Consider the following 20,394-nt stretch of genomic DNA (forward strand, 5'->3'; position numbering starts at 1 on the left):
TATGTTTTTGTTTCCTTCAGTTTTTGAGTAATATAAAGGTCTGCTTTCTGCCTAAAAAGCCAAATTTGTAATACATCAGTCATAGCTTTCCTTCGGAAGACATCTTAATATTAAATTGAAGCCCAATGGGTAAGCTCATTTGGTAGAGCAAAGGACTATGGGTTATGTTTGAAACCTAAGCCAGGCATATGTTCTCCATAAACATTAGACAATCATCTTCAACCTTCATATGGAGAAGTTTATAGTTACTTGTGGAGAACAAGTCAGTATAGAACCTAGGATCATTAGTTAGACTATCTATGTACGATTTTACAAATAAAGTAGTGTGAAAAATGGCATTAAACCAGACTCAAATAGATGTCAGAATGAACTAAAATCAGTTGTAATCTGTCATCAGCTAAAGGTACTAACAGTTTTGGTGAAATTTGCCCGGTGTAAATTTCCACCAAGTTTTGAATAGAATGTACATATGACATCGAAATGTGGTAAAATGCATGAAAATTAGTGTTAGTTATTGATAAAAAAAGCTGGAAGAATGTTGTTTTATTGTATTATTTCAAAAAACCAATGCGACCATATACATGTACTCCCTTGCACAATAGGTTTAGTTACAATAGGATCTTATTAAAATTGTATGTACCACTGGTCATTTTCACAGTACTCACGTCTCATTGAGTTTTTGAGAGAAAAGATTTTTAGGCTTAAATGTTTGATGAGATGCTTTAAGTAAGAAAAAAAAAAAAAAAACATTTTTTTTTTTAATTATGGGCCTAAACTCTTATGTTGACTCCTTGGATTTTGCACCTATGAAACATTAAGGTATACTGTAGGCTAATATAACTGTCATATATACTGCAGTTTATGTAGAATTTTCATTACAGTGTGAGAGGTTTTTGCCCCAGGACAGTGCTGCTGTGGCGACAATTTTTGCTCCAATCTCATTCCCTCCTGCTCCAGTTCTCGTGTTCGAGGACAGACCATTTGGTAGGTTTACAGTTTTTATATTGTTTTGTATTGGGCTTTAAAATTTAACTTTAGTCTGCTGGCGACAAGTGATTCTGCCTTTGCAACCAGTGCAGACCAAGATCGGCCTGCACATCCATGCAGGCTTATCTTGGTCTGCACTACTAGCTATTCAGTCAGTAAATTTTCAGTGAACACGCCTTTGATTAATAAATGGTACTGCCCAAATTGAATAATAGTTATTTAGAAATTTAGGAGGGTAAATGTTAAACCATGAAGACGTTTCTGGGCATTTTATGCCTCTGTCATGATATTGGCAAAATGACATACATGTATAATAAGTATTACCCTTGTCCATTTGTGTATGTTTGTGTATGTCAGATGTAGAATTTTATCTTACTTAGCAGAATATCAAAATAACTTTCCACAAATGACCACCATAACAAGATGTTCTGCATGCAAGAACCAGTTCAAAGGTCAAAGGTCAAGATTATGGTTCAAGACTGAACTGTGCATTTTTAGCTCGACTGTTCGAAGAATAGGGGAGCTATCCTACTCGCCCCGGCGTTGGCGTGAGCGTTAGTGTGAGCATGAGCGTCACACAATTGTTAGTTTGCGTACCACCCCAAATATTTTCAAAGTCCATTGAGATATTGTTTTGATATTTTGCATACTTGTTTACTGTCATGACCCCAGTCTGTAAAAAGGAGAAGGCAACTCTATCAAGCATTTTGACTGAATTATGACCCCTTTTCGACTTAGAATATGCTTATTGTAATGTTATAGTTTTACTCATAGCTTATATTATACTATCAAGCACTGAGAATAGTCAGATTAACACTCTAGAGGCCACATTTTCTACTTGATCACACAGAATGTTTGTGTCCATAAAATCAAGGTCAAGTTCATAACTTGGTTACCCAAGGTCTTAAACTAGGTCACTAGATCAAGGTCAAGTTTAGAACTTGGTTACCTAAGGTCAAAGTCTATGTCACTAAGTCAAATCATAGAACAAAAAACCTTATTAACATTCTAGAGGCCGCATTTTCTGTTTGATCTTAGTAAAACTTTATCAGAATGTTGTTCTCTATGAAATCTGTATTAAGAAGAAAACTGGATATATGAGGTCAGAAACTTGGTCACTAGGTCAAATGGAAAGACCTTGTTAACACAACAGTGGTCACATTTTCAACTTGATCATCATGAATCTTTGTCAGATTTTTTGTTAGAGTTTTTGTCTCTATAAAATCTAGAAATTGGATTCAAAATTTGGTATGGCCAAAACTGCCATTTCATGGGATTACACATTTATAGATTTAACATTTGACATGAAATCAATGAGCATTTTACATGTTTTTTAGTGTGTCAGTAGTGCCTGAGTGCAAGAATCACACACGTTTACTCTAAGCTTGTGTTATAACATTTATTAAAAATGCAAAAATTAGCAGTTTTATGCTAAAATTAAGTAACTGCAGAAGCTATGTGAATATAACCGAACCTGATGTAGATCAAAAAGACAGACATCTGTGAAAATACATTTATTCTGTATATTATGGTTTTACTTGTTTATACATTTGTTTTCAGGTGAGATAGAGTTAGTTGCTAAAGGTTCTTTGTTATCAGTGGATCCAGACAGAATCATTGTCAAACGTGCTGTGCTCAGTGGGCATCCACTTAAGATACACAAAAAGTCATGTGTTGTGAGATACATGTTTTTCAATAGAGGTAGGTCATAGTTATACTTTATTTTTCTTATTTTATTAAAACACCATGCAGCAAGGACAAAAGAACCTTTCCTGTATCACAGTCACCTTTCCTGTGTCAAAGTTTCCATCTGTATATCAAAGCCTCCTTCCCTGTATCAAAGCCACCTTCCCTTTATCAAAACTGCCTTCCCTGTATCAGAGCTGCCTTCCCTGTTTCATCTGGCTTTCCCTGTATCAAAGCCACCTTTCATGTGTCAAAACTGCCTTCCATGTATCAAAGCCACCTTTCATGTATCAAAGCTGCCTTCCGTGTATCAAAGCTGCCTTCCGTGTATCAAAGCCACCTTTTATGTATCAAAACTGCCTTCCATGTATCAAAGCTGCCTTCCCTGTATCAAAGCCACCTTTCATGTATCAAATGCTGCCTTCCCTGTATCAAAGCCACCTTTCATGTAACAAAGCTGCCTTCCATGTATCAAAACCACTTTTCATGTATCAAAGCTGCCTTCCCTATATCAAAGCCACCTTTCATGTGTCAAAGCTGCCTTCCATGTATCAAAACCGCCTTTCATGTATCAAAGCTGCCTTCCCTGTATCAAAGCCACCTTTCATGTATCAAAGCTGCCTTCCCTGTATCAAAGCCACCTTTCATGTATCAAAGCTGCCTTCCGTGTATCAAAACCACCTTTCATATATCAAAGCTGCCTTCCGTGTATCAAAGCTGCCTTCCCTATATCAAAACCATCTTTCATGTATCAAAGATGCCTTCCCTATATCAAAGCTGCCTTCCGTGTATCAAAGCCGCCTTTCATGTATCAAAGCCACCTTTCATGTATCAAAGCTGCCTTCCCTGTAACAATACTTCCTTTTATGTATCAAAGCTGCCTTTCCTATATTAAAGCTGCCTTCCCTGTACCAAAGCCATCTTCCCTGTATCAAAACTGCCTTGAAGTTCCCTGAATCAGTGCTGCCTCTATGTATCAAAGTCACCTTCCCTGTATCAAACTGCCTTCCCTGTATGAAAACTGCAGTCTGTGTATCAAAGCCACCTTTCCTGTATCAAAGCTGCTTTCACTGTATAAAAACCACCTTCCCTGTATCAAAACTGCCTTCCATGTATCAAAGCCATCTTGCCTGTATCAAAGCTGCTTTCCCTGTATAAAGCCACCTTACCTATATCAAAGCTGCCTTCACTGTATCAATGCTGCCTTCCCTGTATCAAAACTGCCTTCCCTGTATCATGGCCACCTTCCCTCTATCAAAACTGCCTTCCCTGTATCAGAACTGCAATCTATGTATCAAAGCCACATTCCCTGTAGCAAAGCTGCCTTCCCTGTATCTAAGCTGCCTTCCATGTATCAAAGTCACCTTCCCTGTATCAAAGCTGCCTTCCATGTATAAAAGCCACCTTCCCTGTATCAAAGCTGCCTTTCCTGTATCAAAGCTGCCTTCCATGTATCAAAGTCACCTTCCCTGTATCAAAGCTGCCTTCCATGTGTAAAAGCCACCTTCCCTGTATCAAAGCTGCCTTCCATGTATCAAAGTCACTTTCCCTGTATCAAAGCTGCCTTCCATGTATAAAAGCCACCTTCCCTGTATCTAAGCCACCTTCCCTGTGTCAAAACTGCTTTCCCTGTATAAAGCCACCTTACCTATATCAAAGCTGCTTTCACTATATCAATGCTGCCTTCCCTGTATCAATACTGCCTTCCCTGTATCAAAACTGCCTTCCCTGTATCATGGCCACCTTCCCTGTATCAAAACTGCCTTCCATGTATCAAAGCTGCCTTTCATGTATCAAAGTCACCTTCCCTGTATCAAAGCTGCCTTCCCTGTATCAAAGCTGCTTTCCATGTATCAAAGCTGCCTTCCATGTATCAAAGCCACATTCCCTGTATTAAAGCTGCCTTCCATGTATCTAAGTCACATTCCCTGTATTAAAGCTGCCTTCCATGTATTAAAGCCACATTCCCTGTATTAAAGCTGCCTTCCCTGTATCTAAGTCACCTTCCATGTATCAAAGCTGCCTTCCATGTATCAAAGCCAGATTCCCTGTATTAAAGCTGCCTTCCATGTATCAAAGTCACCTTCCCTGTATTAAAGCTGCCTTCCATGTATTAAAGCCAGATTCCCTGTATTAAAGCTGCCTTCCATGTATCAAAGTCACCTTCCCTGTATCAAAACTGCCTTCCATGTATCAAAGCTGCCTTTCATGTATCAAAGTCACCTTCCCTGTATCAAAGCTGCCTTCCCTGTATCAAAGCTGCTTTCCATGTATCAAAGCTGCCTTCCATGTATCAAAGCCACATTCCCTGTATTAAAGCTGCCTTCCATGTATTAAAGCCAGATTCCCTGTATTAAAGCTGCCTTCCATGTATCAAAGCCACATTCCCTGTATTAAAGCTGCCTTCCATGTATTAAAGCCACATTCCCTGTATTAAAGCTGCCTTCCATGTATCAAAGTCACCTTCCCTGTATCAAAACTGCCTTCCATGTATCAAAGCTGCCTTTCATGTATCAAAGTCACCTTCCCTGTATCAAAGCTGCCTTCCCTGTATCAAAGCTGCTTTCCATGTATCAAAGCTGCCTTCCATGTATCAAAGCCACATTCCCTGTATTAAAGCTGCCTTCCATGTATTAAAGCCACATTCCCTGTATTAAAGCTGCCTTCCCTGTATTAAAGCCACATTCCCTGTATTAAAGCTGCCTTCCCTGTATTAAAGCCACATTCCCTGTATTAAAGCTGCCTTCCATGTATCAAAGTCACCTTCCCTGTATCAAAACTGCCTTCCATGTATCAAAGCTGCCTTTCATGTATCAAAGTCACCTTCCCTGTATCAAAGCTGCCTTCCCTGTATCAAAGCTGCTTTCCATGTATCAAAGCTGCCTTCCATGTATCAAAGCCACATTCCCTGTATCAAAGCTGCCTTCCATGTATCTAAGTCACATTCCCTGTATTAAAGCTGCCTTCCATGTATTAAAGCCACATTCCCTGTATTAAAGCTGCCTTCCCTGTATCTAAGTCACCTTCCCTGTATCAAAGCTGCCTTCCCTGTATCAAAGCCACATTCCCTGTATCTAAGTCACCTTCCCTGTATTAAAGCTGCCTTCCATGTATCTAAGTCACCTTCCCTGTATCAAAGCCGCCGTCCATGTATCAAAGCCACCTTCCCTGTATCAAAACTGCAATCTGTGTATCAAAGCCACCTTGCCTGTATCAAAGCTGCTTTCCCTGTATCAAAGCTGCCTTCCCTGTATCAAACTGCTTTCATTGTATCAGAGCCACGTTTCCTGTATCAAAACTGCCTTCTTTGTATCAAAGCCACCTTCCCTGTATCAAAGCCACCTTCCCTGGATCAAAGCTACCTTCCCTATATCAAAACTGCCTTTGGTGTATCAAAGCTGCTTTCATTGTATCAGAGTCACCTTCCCTGTATCAAAACTGTCTTCCCTGTATTAAAGCTGCCTTCCCTGTATCCAAACCATTTTCCCTGTATCAAATTGCCTATCAAAAATGCCTTCCCTGTATCATGTAGTGTCATGAGGTATTAACCACCATCAGTAGTAACTCTAGTTAGTATGGGTATTTAACGTTTGATAAATCAAGAAATGTTCTACATTTAATTCAAGCTACATGTATGAATACATAGGAAATAAATTCTGTTAATGGATAACCATGTGTGGTGTACTGCTGGATTTGTTCAGGTTTATAACATGATTGTACATTCTTCAATTAAATACTAAATACATATACAAAAAAATACTAGTAGAACATCATAGCAGTTAGTAAATGTTTATTTTTTGTAATTTCAGAGGATATTAATTGGTTTAAACCTGTGGAGTTACGCACCAAGTGGGGTAGAAGAGGACACATAAAAGAACCACTTGGTAATTATTACTTTTTTAGTTTTAAGGCACTGACCTCCAGATAATGCAACAACTAATTAAAAGAAAGAAAAATTTTAAATATCAAAAAATTGTTGCCATATTGCTTAAGAAAGCTTTGAAACTTAGTAACTGACGGATGGAAATATGTGCGTATTAGTTGTTTTAACTAATTTTTCCATTAAAAAAGTGTTTGCAACGGGGTAGCAGAGGTAGACTGTTTTGTTTATAAATCTTTATATTTGACGGTTATTAAGTACAAATTCATCCGTGGTGTATTGGTCAAGGACGTAAGAAAGTTTTTATTGCCAAGGTGGCCCTGGTTAGATCCCCGACATGGTTTTTTATGCCCTTGAACATGTAGCGATTGAACTGTCTGTTTGTCCACATGAATTTGTCTGTCCATCTATAAAACAAGACTGCCTGCAGCCCACATAAATGACCCAATATAGCTCACACTCAGCAAACCTTGTGGCAAGACCTACAAACTGACCTTTGTATAGATGAACTTGACCTTCATATTATCCTCACCTTTAAACTTAAAATCTCAAAAAACATCATTTTAGGTCATAAATTTGGGGGCATGACTTTGCACTTTAAAAAAACCGAAGCTGTGTTTTCTTGATTTTGCATATTTTAGATAGCTTAGAAACAAAATCTCATGTTCTAATGATCATAGTATGACCAAACTTCAGTTTTAAAGAAAGATTATTTTCAACCTTAATTTGGAGTCCAGTCCATTTAAAAAGTAAAGAAGCTGATTTAAAAAGCAAGCCGTGTACATATTTATTGTATACTCTGTTATTTAATAGGAGCTTTTAAATAAGTTCATCTAACTGTACATAACACAAATATTCACTTGTGTCAATTTGAGTTCAAACCTGTGACTAGTTATCTCCCATGTTCTGAAACTAAAATGAAAAAAAAAATGTTATACATGTAATTACAACATTTTGATTATTGCACTGTAAGTACAAATATTAGTTTCTATGTACATATTACAGGATTTTCCAAATACAGTTAATATAAATTGTAATATACATGTACACATGTCATTCCAGTATGAAATAATACATTCATGAACCAAAATATATCTGTTGATTAATAAAATGCTTTTCCCATTGAAAAGTTTATTTTCCATTTAAATTCCTGTCAGTCCCCCTTTTTTAATGCTAGAAGTATTAGTTGCACACATGACTGTTCCTTAGTTTTCAATTATAAAACTTTTATAACAGGTACCCATGGACACATGAAATGTGTGTTTGATGGACAGTTGAAATCTCAGGACACTATTCTGATGAATCTTTACAAAAGAGTGTTTCCAAAATGGACCTATAATCCAACAGTAAGCAGACCAACTAGTATAGCAAGATCTACAAACTTTGTTTCCATGGAAACCATAGAAGAGGAGGACGAGGAGAAAGAGGGAGCAGCTTTTGCTATGTTTGATTGAAAACCTGGGACCAGTCTGAAAACTACAGCATCTGATTGGCTGATTCGGTGCATTTTCATCTCACTGACCAATGACAAGTTGCATTCAAAGACTGGTCTCCAAACTCAAGATTTATAACCTAGGATTTTACCTTGCTTAAAGAAATGGTTTTGTTAAAAAAATAAAATTTAAAAGAACAAGATGTTTTTATTGCACTTTATATTCTTCTTTGAAGCTATGATCAGTGATCAAGACTTAATGTTTTTTCTGTCTGTCCTGTCCCTGTCCCTGTCTTGTCCTGTCCTGTCCTAATTGCAAAATTGCATTCAAGATAATATTTAAAACTTTGAGAAACTAAGTGAAACAAAAGCAACATAGATATGAAAATCGTTTTTCGAAATTTTACAGTGGAAAAGCGCATTTAAGTGACTAAACATGTCTTCTAAAATTTAGGATCTCTATGCTTCTGATACCTTTAGTGAAACCTTGCCAGTATGTTTGTCTGCTTTAAATCTACATTCTTGGTTTGGACAATCATTGCAAGAGTGAAAAAAACTTGAATTTGCAGTTTAATCACATTAGATATGATATGAAAACAGAATCACTGACATTTTCAGTGAATTTGTTATTTACTTTAAATTAATAGACTTTGTAAACAAAGACAGGGAATAATAAAAATAGTAACGTTATATAAAGCATATTTAGTTCCTTTTTCAGCTTGCATGTCATGGTGCTAAAATCTTTCCACGTTTTCCCTAAAATCTCGCCACTTCTCCCTAAAATCTCTCCACTTCTCCCTAATCTTACCTGAGGGAGAAGTGACTTCTCCCTAAAATCTTAGCCTAGCTTAAGCCCTGCATTCAGTTTGAACCTGGGTTGTCTAGAAGTAAAATTATGGTCACCAGGTCAGTTAGAAATTCTTTAGGAAATCCAGGTGAAGCTTGAAACTACATGTTTGTGTATGTCATGATTGGTAAAAATGTTTTAGGTGAGTAATACAGGTTGTTCATGACCTTTTTCCAATCTTCAAGGTAAACGAAATCCAATGTTTCCTGTTTTATTTGTATTGCACAAAGCCCATTGTGCAACAGTGGCCTGTGCATTTACCATGTATCGATATGAAAATTCCAGTAATGGTTTTTATAGCCAAGAATACGAAGTGTTGAACAATTTGCTCTATACCTGGAATACTTTCCTAGTTAGAGACGATCACCATATCCGTTTGTGCACAAAATCTAAATTACATTGAATCTGGTCATTATGTGTATGCAAATAATAGATACACAAAAGGTAGTTGAACTAAAAATGCCAGTCATAATACGCAAGAAACAGTGAAATTGCAACATGACACATTTTAAATACATAGTGGTAAATGGATACTCTGAATATACCTACAGACTGGAAGAATGCAAACACTGCTGCAATTTATAATTGCCGATTACAGACCTTTTAGTTTCTGATATGGTTGAATATACAGTATCACAATGTTATGAGAGAACAGTATACATGAAAATTCTGGTTTTTGTGAAGCACAATTACTATTAAAAGAAAAACAGGTATGAAAATCAAGGTTATGGTGAAGCGTTTTCAATGTTACCAACAGCTTGAGGGTTGGAAGGAATGGGATGTTATAGATGGGAGAAAATTCCATAGCACTAGTCCTGGGGAAAAAGTATTTGTAAAAGTCAGTGTCTGCAGAGATAACTTGTAATACCATGGATGATAATAGCGTGATAACCTTATTAGGGAGATGAGATAATCTTCCATTGGGATATCAACCAGATTAATTGTACTTTTATACATAAGAGAGAGTTGGGAGTTGATGAGACAGGCATTAAGCCTGTGCCATTTTACTCTATATCGAATTTTGGTTACACTGGAATTGAAGCAAATGTTGGACATAGCCCATCACGCTGGCCATCTGAACCGCTTCTATTTGGTCTATTTGAGTTTGAGTGTATGGAAACCGGAATTATATTCCAGCTGTGGTCTGACAAGGGTTTGGTATATGTCATGGATGTAAGTGGTTTTGAGTTGACTTTTATATTCCTACAAAGGAAACCTAATGATTGATTTGCATTTTCAGTTGACTTATTAATGTAAAAATCCCACAAGAGATTGTTTGAAATGTCCACGCCAAGGTATTTTTGTTCAGACCACAGAAATTAGTAGTGCATTATGCAGGTACTGTTTTGGGGGAATAGGATATTTCCTTCTTGTGATGTGGAGATCTATTATCTGACAGAGGTTAGTGAATGTTCTTACTGGTCATACTTTGAATCTGTCATTTTTGAAGGCTCCCAACCAGGCCGTAAAAAGAAATTTTATAGCTTTGTCAAACATAGTAAAACGAAAACTGTGGAGTTTCACCCCTTAAGTCTGATGGAATCACTTATATGGATCCCATTGACAAGTCAAACATTCTAAACAAACAAATTCAAATCTGTATTCTCTAGCCCTCAACCACTCGGCTTGAAACATATTTGTTCCAAGTCTTGTTAAACCCATGCCCCATGTGAATATTACAGTTGAAGGTATTGATAAGTTGCTGTGTGGTCTCTCCCCTAAAAAAGCAAGTGGCCCTGACCAGATCTCAACCCGCATCCTAAAAGAACTGCGCTCAGAAATAGCACCAATACTGTGTGAAATCTTTAGGTTTACAAGTTACAATTGCTCCAGTGTTTAAGAAAGGCCCTAAATCCAAAACGAGCAATTACAGCCAATTTCACTCACCGGTATTGCTGCCAAACTCATGGAACATATATCGTTGTCTCCAGCTTGATGAACTATTTTGATGAATATAGTATTCTTTGCCTCCTCCAACATGGTTTTAGGTCAAAGCGAAGTTGTGAGACCCAACTGGTCAGCTTTACACAGGAAGTTTTTGATAATCTTGAAAAAGGTCAACAGACAGATATAATTTATATGTGGTGCCGAGTCAAGACCTTGTTATTTACAATTTAACTGTGTATTATGGTAATTTCATGGTTGATCCAATTAAAGGTTTCTGGATTTACACCAAATTTACGAGTTTGCGGGTGAGCTTATGGTGATCCACTTGATGGATTTCTCAAAAGCCTTTGCCTTCTGCAGACTCGTAAATTTGGTTTAAATCCAAAAGCCTTAAATTGGATCAAGTCATTTTTGCAAAACCGTTCCCAAAGAGCGGCGGTTGATGGTCACGTATCTGATGAACTTCCTGTACTATCGGGTGTTCCACAGGGCTCTGTTATTGGTCCTTGCCTTTTCCTTACCTATATTAATGATTACCCTGAATCCATCAAAAGTAAGGCCCGACTATTTGCAGACGACACCATAGTATTCTTGACAATATAATATAGCTCCAAAACAGACACTCAGAACCTACAGTCAGACCTACATAGACTTGAAAGCTGGGAACGAGATAAATATCTGGGGGTGACCATTTCTAAGGATTTAAACTGGACCCAGAACATAAACAACATCACAGTAAAAGCTAACTATTCACTCGGATTTATCAAAAGAAACATCAAACATCAAACAGAAAGGTTAAAGAAGCTGCTTAAATACACTATAATGTATAAACGTTAAACTACAATAAAATCTGTAAAAAAAGATCCTTTGGAAGCAAAGAATGCAACCAAGAAGAATAATAGCAGACTCAAGTTTAGTATTGCCCAGTTGTTTGGCACCCCTGGCAGAAACATCTTGACTATAAGATCGAGAGTGTCCAGAGAGCTGCGGCCAGGTATGTTTGTAATAATTATGATTTCACCAGCAGTGTAACACAAATGATAAACAACCTCCACTGGAAAACTCTAGAACATCGAAGGGTCAATAACTCTCTCATATTCCTGTATATAACACAACACCAGCTTGTTTATTTTGACCATGATCACATCGGTCACACCCACTAAAACCTGGAACTTCCTCATAACCCAGTCTCGAACTCCTTCTTTCCTAGAACTATACGTTAATGGAACAGTATAGTTGTCATATTCAGTCTAATCCCAGCCTCACAATCTTTACCCAGAGGCTGGTGACGGTCATTCGATCCTTAGCCTATAACTTTTAGATGAAATGTTTTTATTTTGTAACATTTGCATTCTATTTTTAGCTCACCTGAGCACGAAGTGCTCAAGGTGAGTTTTTGTGATCGCCCTGTGTCCGTCGTCGTCCGTCGTCCGTCGTCCGTCGTCAACAATTTGACTGTTAACACTCTAGAGGTCACAATTTTGGCCCAATCTTAATGGAACTTGGTCAGAATGTTACCCTCAATAAAATCTTGGACGAGTTCGATATTGGGTCATCTTGGTTAAAAAAACTAGGTCACCAGGTCAAATCAAAGGAAAAGCTTGTTATCACTCTAGAGGTCACAATTTTGGCCCAATCTTAATGAAACTTGGTCAGAATGTTACCCTCAATAAAATCTTGGATGAGTTTGATATTGGGTCTTCTGGGGTCAAAAACTGGATCACCGGGTCAAATCAAAGAAAAAGCTTGTTAACACTCTAGAGGTCACAATTTTGAACCAATCTTAATTAAACTTGGTCAGAATATTACCCTCAATAAATCTTGGATGAGTTCGATATTGGGTTATCTGGGGTTAAAAACTAGGTCACCAGGTCAAATAGAAGGAAAAGCTTGTTAACACTGTAGAGGTCACAATTTTGGCACAATCTTAATGAAACTTGGTCAGAATGTTACCCTCAATAAAATCTTGGACGAGTTTGATATTGGGTCATCTGGGGTCCAAAACTAGGTCACCAGGTCTAATCAAAGGAAAAGCTTGTTAACACTGTAGAGGCCACATTTATGACTGCATTTTTTTGAAACTTGGTCAGAATGTTAATCATGATGATCTCAAAGTCCAGTTTGAATCTGGATGATGTAGGGTCAGAAACTAGGTCACCAGGTCAAATCAAAGAAAAATCTAGTTAACACTCTAGAGGCCACATTTATGAACATATCTGAATGAAACTTGTCCAGAATGTTAATCTTGATGATCTATAGGTCAAGTTCAAATCTGGGTCAGGTGGGGTCAAAAACTAGGTCACTGGGTCAAATCAAAGGAAAAGCTTGTCAACACTCTAGAGGCCACATTTAGGCCTAAAAAATTCTTTGTGTCCGGTAACATGCTAAAAAAAATTAGGGTAGGTAGGTCGGAAAAAAATTTTTTTTCGGATTTTTTTTTATTAAGGGAGACTTTTCGGAAATTATTTTTGTGTCAAAAAATGAATACAAATAAGGGGGTTATGCCTTTAGTGCATCAGTAAGTTGATTTCTAACATCACTGCCATGTTTAAAGCTTAAAAAGTGCAGTTTTGCAACTTTTTGTTAAAAAGTTAAAAAAAAAATTCTTCAAGGCCATAAAAACATTTAGGGTCGGGCCAAAATTTTAGGTTGGGTCGGGATACCGGAAACAAACAATTTTTTTTTACGCCTTATGACTGTATCTTCATGAAACTTAGTCAGAATGTTAATCTTAATGATCTTAAGGTCAAGTTCAAATCTGGGTCATGTGGGGTCAAAAACGAGGTCACCGGGTCAAATTAAAGGAAAAGTTAGTTAACACTTTAGAGGCCATATGACCATATCTTAATGAAACTATCTTGATGATCTTTAGGTCAATAGGTCAGGTGAGCGATATAGGGCCTTCATGGTCCTCTTGTTATCTTTATCTTTTAACCTTTGCATCTATAACGTCCCAGTTATAATCGGAATTGATTGTTGGGCAGTACACAGTAGATGTAGATGAACCATTATAGATTAACACTGTTTCCCTGACAAGCGCCTTCCTGTCGTAATCTTAATTGATTGTTCGGGAGTACTGAAGATAGACATACTCTAGCTGTAGGAGGATTATAATGTATATTAGGAAGAACAGGGGCCAAAGCACAAAATACTGCGGAATTCCAGAAGAGACGGGCCACGAGTTTGTACCAGACTGGATTATGGATTGAACTCGCTTGTCAATGAAGCTCTAAATCAATTTAAGTGTTTTGTCACATATCCCCCAGTTGCGCATTTTAAACAGGTCTAATGACCCACTTCATCAAATGCTAATATGATCTGGTCAACCTGTTGTTTGTTGTACACTGGTTTGAACAGATAATTTTCTTATATTTAAAGATAAATCAATGAAAACGCATGTTATGGTAAAAAGATGGATAAAACCGTTGTAGAACATTCAATATAATACGACTCGGACAGAAACAGCATTTATCTACCTCAAACTGAGCGCAAAAGGATTACGCTAAAGTCTGTTTAATACCGGACAACAAAGTGCTGATGATATAGAAAGACATCCCATCACTAAAGATAAGTTTGCTTTTTACAAAATGGTCTACTATTTTTTAGAGTTTATTTTAGTTAACATTTATTGCAAAACTTTAATGTGTGCAAGACAGCGAGATCATTGAATTTGGTGCGGTACTGTTTTGTTTTGGTTAGCGCTAAGATGGCGGACTTGTACGAACCTGATGTTGGTACAGCATATTATCGGTCCTCAGATCCCGTAAAGAATCTAAAACTGAGGTAGAAGTTAGCTCCCTACATAATGAAAACATTTAAGATTATATTGGTTTATATCTTGGTCAGTAACTTGTCAAGTTTTGATAAAATCCCGTCTTCATAGATATTTCTATTTATAAGAAGGTGGGTGGGGTAATATCTCATTTTGAAGGTACATCTCTAAACGCATTGATGGTATTTTCTTGATTGTAAATAAGGAAGAAGTGTGACAAAAATGCAATGTAAGGTTCACAGCCATTCATGTTTACGGGTACTAAAAACAAGATAACGGGTATTGTCCCCTGAAAGGAAGTGTCTAGGGGTACAGATCCGTACTGCTAGAATTTGATTCTAGACGTACGGATCTGTACCTCTAGACAAGCCTGATGGGGGTCAGGGCTTTTTCTGGCCATTTTGGGAAGAAGGCCCCTGTGCTTTTTGGGAATTTTCTGCTCGCGAATACTGCCATATTGGGAAATACATGTATCGGTTAAACATCCAAATTAGGAAAGTATCTCCATGAAAATCAGTCTTTTTTTTTCCTTACATATATTTCTGTGATTTCTACTGCTAATATTCATAAAAGGAAACTGCTTTATATTCAAATTAAAGCTGAAAATTCAATAAAATCTACAATACAATGGTTGCACCACTATAATTTGCAACAAAATAGGTCTTTAAAAAAAAAAAAAAAAAAAATTTTTTTTTTTTTTTTTTTGCTTTGATTGGGAATTTTTGAACAGCTATTGGGAAAATATATGAATATTTGCCATTGGGAATGGGGCCGAATTCGGCCCCGTGGGACACACTTAAAAAGCCCTGGGGGTTTTCTAGGGGTACGGACCTCCAATTTTCTAGAGATTAAGGATCATTTACATTTCAAATTTTGTTGAAAATGAAATAACAAATAAGACTTCATCAGTATTCATCTTAAACTAGATCTAAATGATTCACCTGATCTTTCGCAACGTAAATAACTGAGAAACACCAAATAAATCACAAGGATTCAAAATGGCAGAAGAAAAGATATAAAGATTGAACAAAATAATGTTAAATATGTTGTGAAAAAAACTATTTTTAATGATAATTAACCCTTACTAGATACAAGAGACATTTTCACAAAGACTTTCTTTTACTTAATGACGGTTAATGAATTATAAAGTGGCCGAGGGGTTAAGGTCACTGACTTCAAATCACTTGCCCCTCATCGATGTGGGGTCGAGCCTCACTCGGGGCGTTGAATTCTTCATGTGAGGAAGCCATCCACAGGGTTTCAGAAATCCCATGTCCGGAGCCCGGGGGCTACCAGAAAATTCTATCGGGCTACTAAATTTTTTCAGAGCGTGCCCGGCGGGCTACCTTGAAACTCCGTATCGAATAGCCCGGAAATCAATAATTTAGTCTTCAAATATAATTTTGATAGTTGTCTATAATCCCCTTGTTTATCAAGGGATACATGCCCGAGGCTTTAATTATCTTAACACCTACAGTCACAATCGGCAAACAATTAACCATTTAATCCTACCGCAGGCAAATGTTTACAAAAACATGTGCAAGACTGAAAATAGACTGATCCAATAACATCAAAGTTGCTGATAGGTATTGTTTAAAACAGTATGCAAACCAGTCTTAAAATTATGTCATTTTAGCACCACCTGCCAAAGTGTACTTTCGGTTTTGCTGACCTCAATATTTATCGAGCGATCAGAAGGAACAAATATTTGATTTTGAGGCAGTTTAGTGCCTATAAATGACCATTGCCAAATAAACTTAAATGTTCGGGCTACCAGATTAAAATTTTGGTAGCCCAATGGGCTACCAATAAATTTGCAGATTTCTGAAACCCTGCATCCAGCTGGCTTACGGAAGGTCGGTGGTTCTACCCAGGTGCCTGCTCGTGATGAAATATTGCACAGTGGGGCACCTGGGGTCATCCTCCACCATTAAAGCTGGAAAGTCGCCATATGACCTATATGTGTCGGTGCGACATTAAATCAAAAAAAAAGAAAAAAATCAGTCCCTTGTTGATTATTATTATATCTTGCCGAATAACAAAATAAATAGGTGTATATTATTATGCCTATTTTTTTATATTTTTTTTGCTGAATTTCAAATATAATTCACTCAAGGGTTAAGGAGGTCCGTACCCCAAGAAAACCCCTAACGGGCTTGTCTAGAGGTACAGATCCGTACCCCTAGACACTTCCTTACTAAAATTTATTTGTTTAATCATTGTTGAAAATTGGAAAATTGGAAAAAGATTGCTGTTTTAATTTGCAATTCACCTGCCAAAGGGGCAAATATAAAAGATTCATTTGTAAGTTACATTTCACTGGTACTGCAAGTTAGTAAGTTCATTCTCCAAAAAACATGAAAGAGAATGCAGGCTGTTTTGACCAAGTACAAGTATTTGAAGCACTAGATTGTAATTTGTTTAGGCAAAAAAGAAATAGGTCCGAATCCAGTCTCCCAACCTACCCTCTTTTTACCTCCTACCCTAACCTTTTTATTGGGGATAATTTTCTGCCTTTCGATTTTTGGAAAATATTTTCGTTTTAGTTTGAACCTTTTGTGTCGTTTCGCTGAAATACACAATTCAGATTGGTTGGCAGATATATATCAAAGATGGCAGCGCCTGTATTGCTGGCTTATAAGATTTTGGGCTTTGATTTAAAGTATTTTTGAGTTTAATTCATAAAACAGGCAAAAACTTATTTACAATTGTTCCAGATTACAAATTAGTTGATGTTAATTTCACCAGACAGGAGTATCATGATTTACCTTCACCTGGCAGAGAATTTCAAGGCCTCAAAAAAAAAATTCTACCTACCTGCCCTCTTCTTTTTGGCAGGAGGCCGGAAATGGACCTATTTGGGTTTTTTTAGCTCGACTATTCGAAGAATAGTCTAGCTATTCTACTCACCCTGGCGTCGGCGTCACACCTTGGTTAAGTTTTTGCATGCAAGTACATACAGCCATCAATTAAAGGCATATAGCTTTGAAACTTATTTTTTCTTTTTCTAGGTCAATTACCAACCTCTCTGGGTCAAGTCCCATAACTCTGACATGTATTTTGAGCAAATTATGCCCCCTTTTGGACTTGGAAAATTTTGGTTAAAGTTTTACATGCAAGTTACTATCTCCAAAACTAATGCAGATATTGATTTGAAACTTCACATGTATCTTCGGGGTTATAAAACTAGTTGATAGCAGCAAGTCCCATAACTCTGACTTTCATTTTGGCCAAATTATGCCCCCTTTTGGACTTAGAAAATTCTGGTTAAAGTTTTGCATGCAAGTACATACAGCTATTTCTAAAAGGCATATAGATTTGAAACTTATTTTTTCTTTTTCTAGATCAATAACCAACCTCACTGGGTCAAGACCCATAACTCTGACATGTATTTTGAGCAAATTATGCCCCCTTTTAGACTTAGAAAATTTTGGTTAAAGTTTTACATGCAAGTTACTATCTCCAAAACTAATGCAGATATTGATTTGAAACTTCACATGTGTCTTTGGGGTTATAAAACTAGTTGATAGCAGCAAGTCCCATAACTCTGACCTTCATTTTGGCCAAATTATGCCCCCTTTTGGACTTAGAAAATTCTGGTTAAAGTTTTGCGTGCAAGTACATACAGCTATTTCTAAAAGGCATATAGATTTGAAACTTATTTTTTCTTTTTAGCTCGACTATTCCAAGAATAGTCTAGCTATTCTACTCACCCTGGCGTCGGCGTCGGCGTCACACCTTGGTTAAGTTTTTGCATGCAAGTACATACAGCTATCATTTAAAGGCATATAGCTTTGAAACTTATTTATTCTTTTTCTAGGTCAATTACCAACCTCACTGGGTCAAGTTCCATAACTCTAACATGTATTTTGAGCAAATTATGCCCCCTTTTGGACTTAGAAAATTCTGGTTAAAGTTTTACATGCAAGTTACTATCTCCAAAACTAATGCAGATATTGATTTGAAACTTCACATGTGTCTTCGGGGTTATAAAACTAGTTGATAGCACCAAGTCCCATAACTCTGACCTTCATTTTGGCCAAATTATGCCCCCTTTTGTACTTAGAAAAGTTTGGTTAAAGTTTTGCGTGCAAGTACATACAGCTATTACTAAAAGGCATATAGATTTGAAACTTATTTTTTCTTTTTCTAGATCAATTACCTACCTCACTGGGTCAAGTCCCATAACTCTGACATGTATTTTGGCCAAATTATGCCCCCTTTTGGACTTAGAAAATTCTGGTTAAAGTTTTGCGTGCAAGTACATACAGCTATTACTAAAAGGCATATTGATTTGAAACTTATTTTTCTTTTTCTAGATCAATTACCTACCTCACTGGGCCAAGTCCCATAACTCTGACATGTATTTTGAGCAAATTATGCCCCCTTTTGGACTTAGAAAATCCTGGTTAAAGTTTTACATGCAAGTTACTATCTCCAAAACTAATGCAGATATTAAATTGAAACTTCACATGTGTCTTCGGGGTTATAAAACTAGTTGATAGAATCAAGTCCCATAACTCTGACTTGCATTTTGGGCAAATTATGCCCCCTTTTGGACTTAGAAAATCCTGGTTAAAGTTTTGCGTGCAAGTACATACAGCTATTACCAAAAGGCATATAGCTTTGAAACTTATTTATTCTTTTTCTAGGTCAGTTACCAACCTCACTGGGTCAAGTTCCATAACTCTTAACATGTATTTTGAGCAAATTATGCCCCCTTTTGGACTTAGAAAATTCTGGTTAAAGTTTTACATGCAAGTTACTATCTCCAAAACTAATGCAGATATGGAATTGAAACTTAACATGTTTCTTCGGGGTTATTAAACTAGTTGATAGCATCAAGTCCCATAACTCTGATATGCATTTTAGTCAAATTATGTCCCGTTTCGAACTTAAAACTCTTGATATTTAACATTTTGGGTAATAATTTCCTGCTTCTGTGACAATATTTCGAATAGTCGAGCTTGGCTGTCTTACGGACAGCTCTTGTTCTACATCAATTACCAACTTCACTGGGTCAAGTCCCATAACTCTGACATGTTTTTGAGCAAATTATGCCCCCTTTTAGACTTAGAAAATTTTGGTTAAAGTTTTACATGCAAATTACTATCTCCAAAACTAATGCAAATATTGATTTGAAACTTCACGTGTCTTCGGGGTTATAAAACTAGTTGATAACAGCAAGTCCCATAACTCTGACCTTCATTTTGGCCAAATTATGCCCCCTTTTGGACTTAGAAAATTCTGGTTAAAGTTTTGCGTGCAAGTACATACAGCTATTTCTAAAAGGCATATAGATTTGAAACTTATTTTTAGCTCGACTATTCGAAGAATAGTCTAGCTATTCTACTCACCCTGGCGTCGGCGTCGGTGTCGGCGTCACACCTTGGTTAAGTTTTTGCATGCAAGTACATACAGCCATCAATTAAAGGCATATAGCTTTGAAACTTATTTTTTCTTTTTCTAGGTCAATTACCAACCTCTCTGGGTCAAGTCCCATAACTCTGACATGTATTTTGAGCAAATTATGCCCCCTTTTGGACTTGGAAAATTTTGGTTAAAGTTTTACATGCAAGTTACTATCTCCAAAACTAATGCAGATATTGATTTGAAACTTCACATGTGTCTTCGGGGTTATAAAACTAGTTGATAGCAGCAAGTCCCATAACTCTGACTTTCATTTTGGCAAATTATGCCCCCTTTTGGACTTAGAAAATTCTGGTTAAAGTTTTGCATGCAAGTACATACAGCTATTTCTAAAAGGCATATAGATTTGAAACTTATTTTTTCTTTTTCTAGATCAATAACCAACCTCACTGGGTCAAGACCCATAACTCTGACATGTATTTTGAGCAAATTATGCCCCCTTTTAGACTTAGAAAATTTTGGTTAAAGTTTTA

General features: G+C 36.9%; 2 protein-coding genes across 2 annotated transcripts in view; both read left to right on the forward strand.

The window, feature by feature from the left end:
- The window catches only part of LOC123533348 (pre-rRNA-processing protein TSR1 homolog), a 29,400-nt gene extending 21,214 nt beyond the window's left edge, over positions 1-8,186 (forward strand). The window contains exons 17-20 of the mRNA XM_053520040.1: positions 882-984; positions 2,548-2,688; positions 6,483-6,557; positions 7,790-8,186. Coding sequence (XP_053376015.1) covers positions 882-984; positions 2,548-2,688; positions 6,483-6,557; positions 7,790-8,007 — 537 coding nt within the window. The 3' untranslated portion in view covers positions 8,008-8,186. The remainder of the gene's footprint in view (positions 1-881; positions 985-2,547; positions 2,689-6,482; positions 6,558-7,789) is intronic.
- Positions 8,187-14,345: 6,159 nt separating this feature from the next.
- The window catches only part of LOC123534221 (tectonic-like complex member MKS1), a 44,588-nt gene continuing 38,539 nt past the window's right edge, over positions 14,346-20,394 (forward strand). The window contains exon 1 of the mRNA XM_053520044.1: positions 14,346-14,502. Within this exon, the coding sequence (XP_053376019.1) occupies positions 14,426-14,502 (77 nt within the window). The 5' untranslated portion in view covers positions 14,346-14,425. The remainder of the gene's footprint in view (positions 14,503-20,394) is intronic.

Source organism: Mercenaria mercenaria, chromosome 12 (assembly GCF_021730395.1).
Source record: "Mercenaria mercenaria strain notata chromosome 12, MADL_Memer_1, whole genome shotgun sequence".
Classification (NCBI taxonomy): Eukaryota; Metazoa; Mollusca; class Bivalvia; order Venerida; family Veneridae; genus Mercenaria; species Mercenaria mercenaria.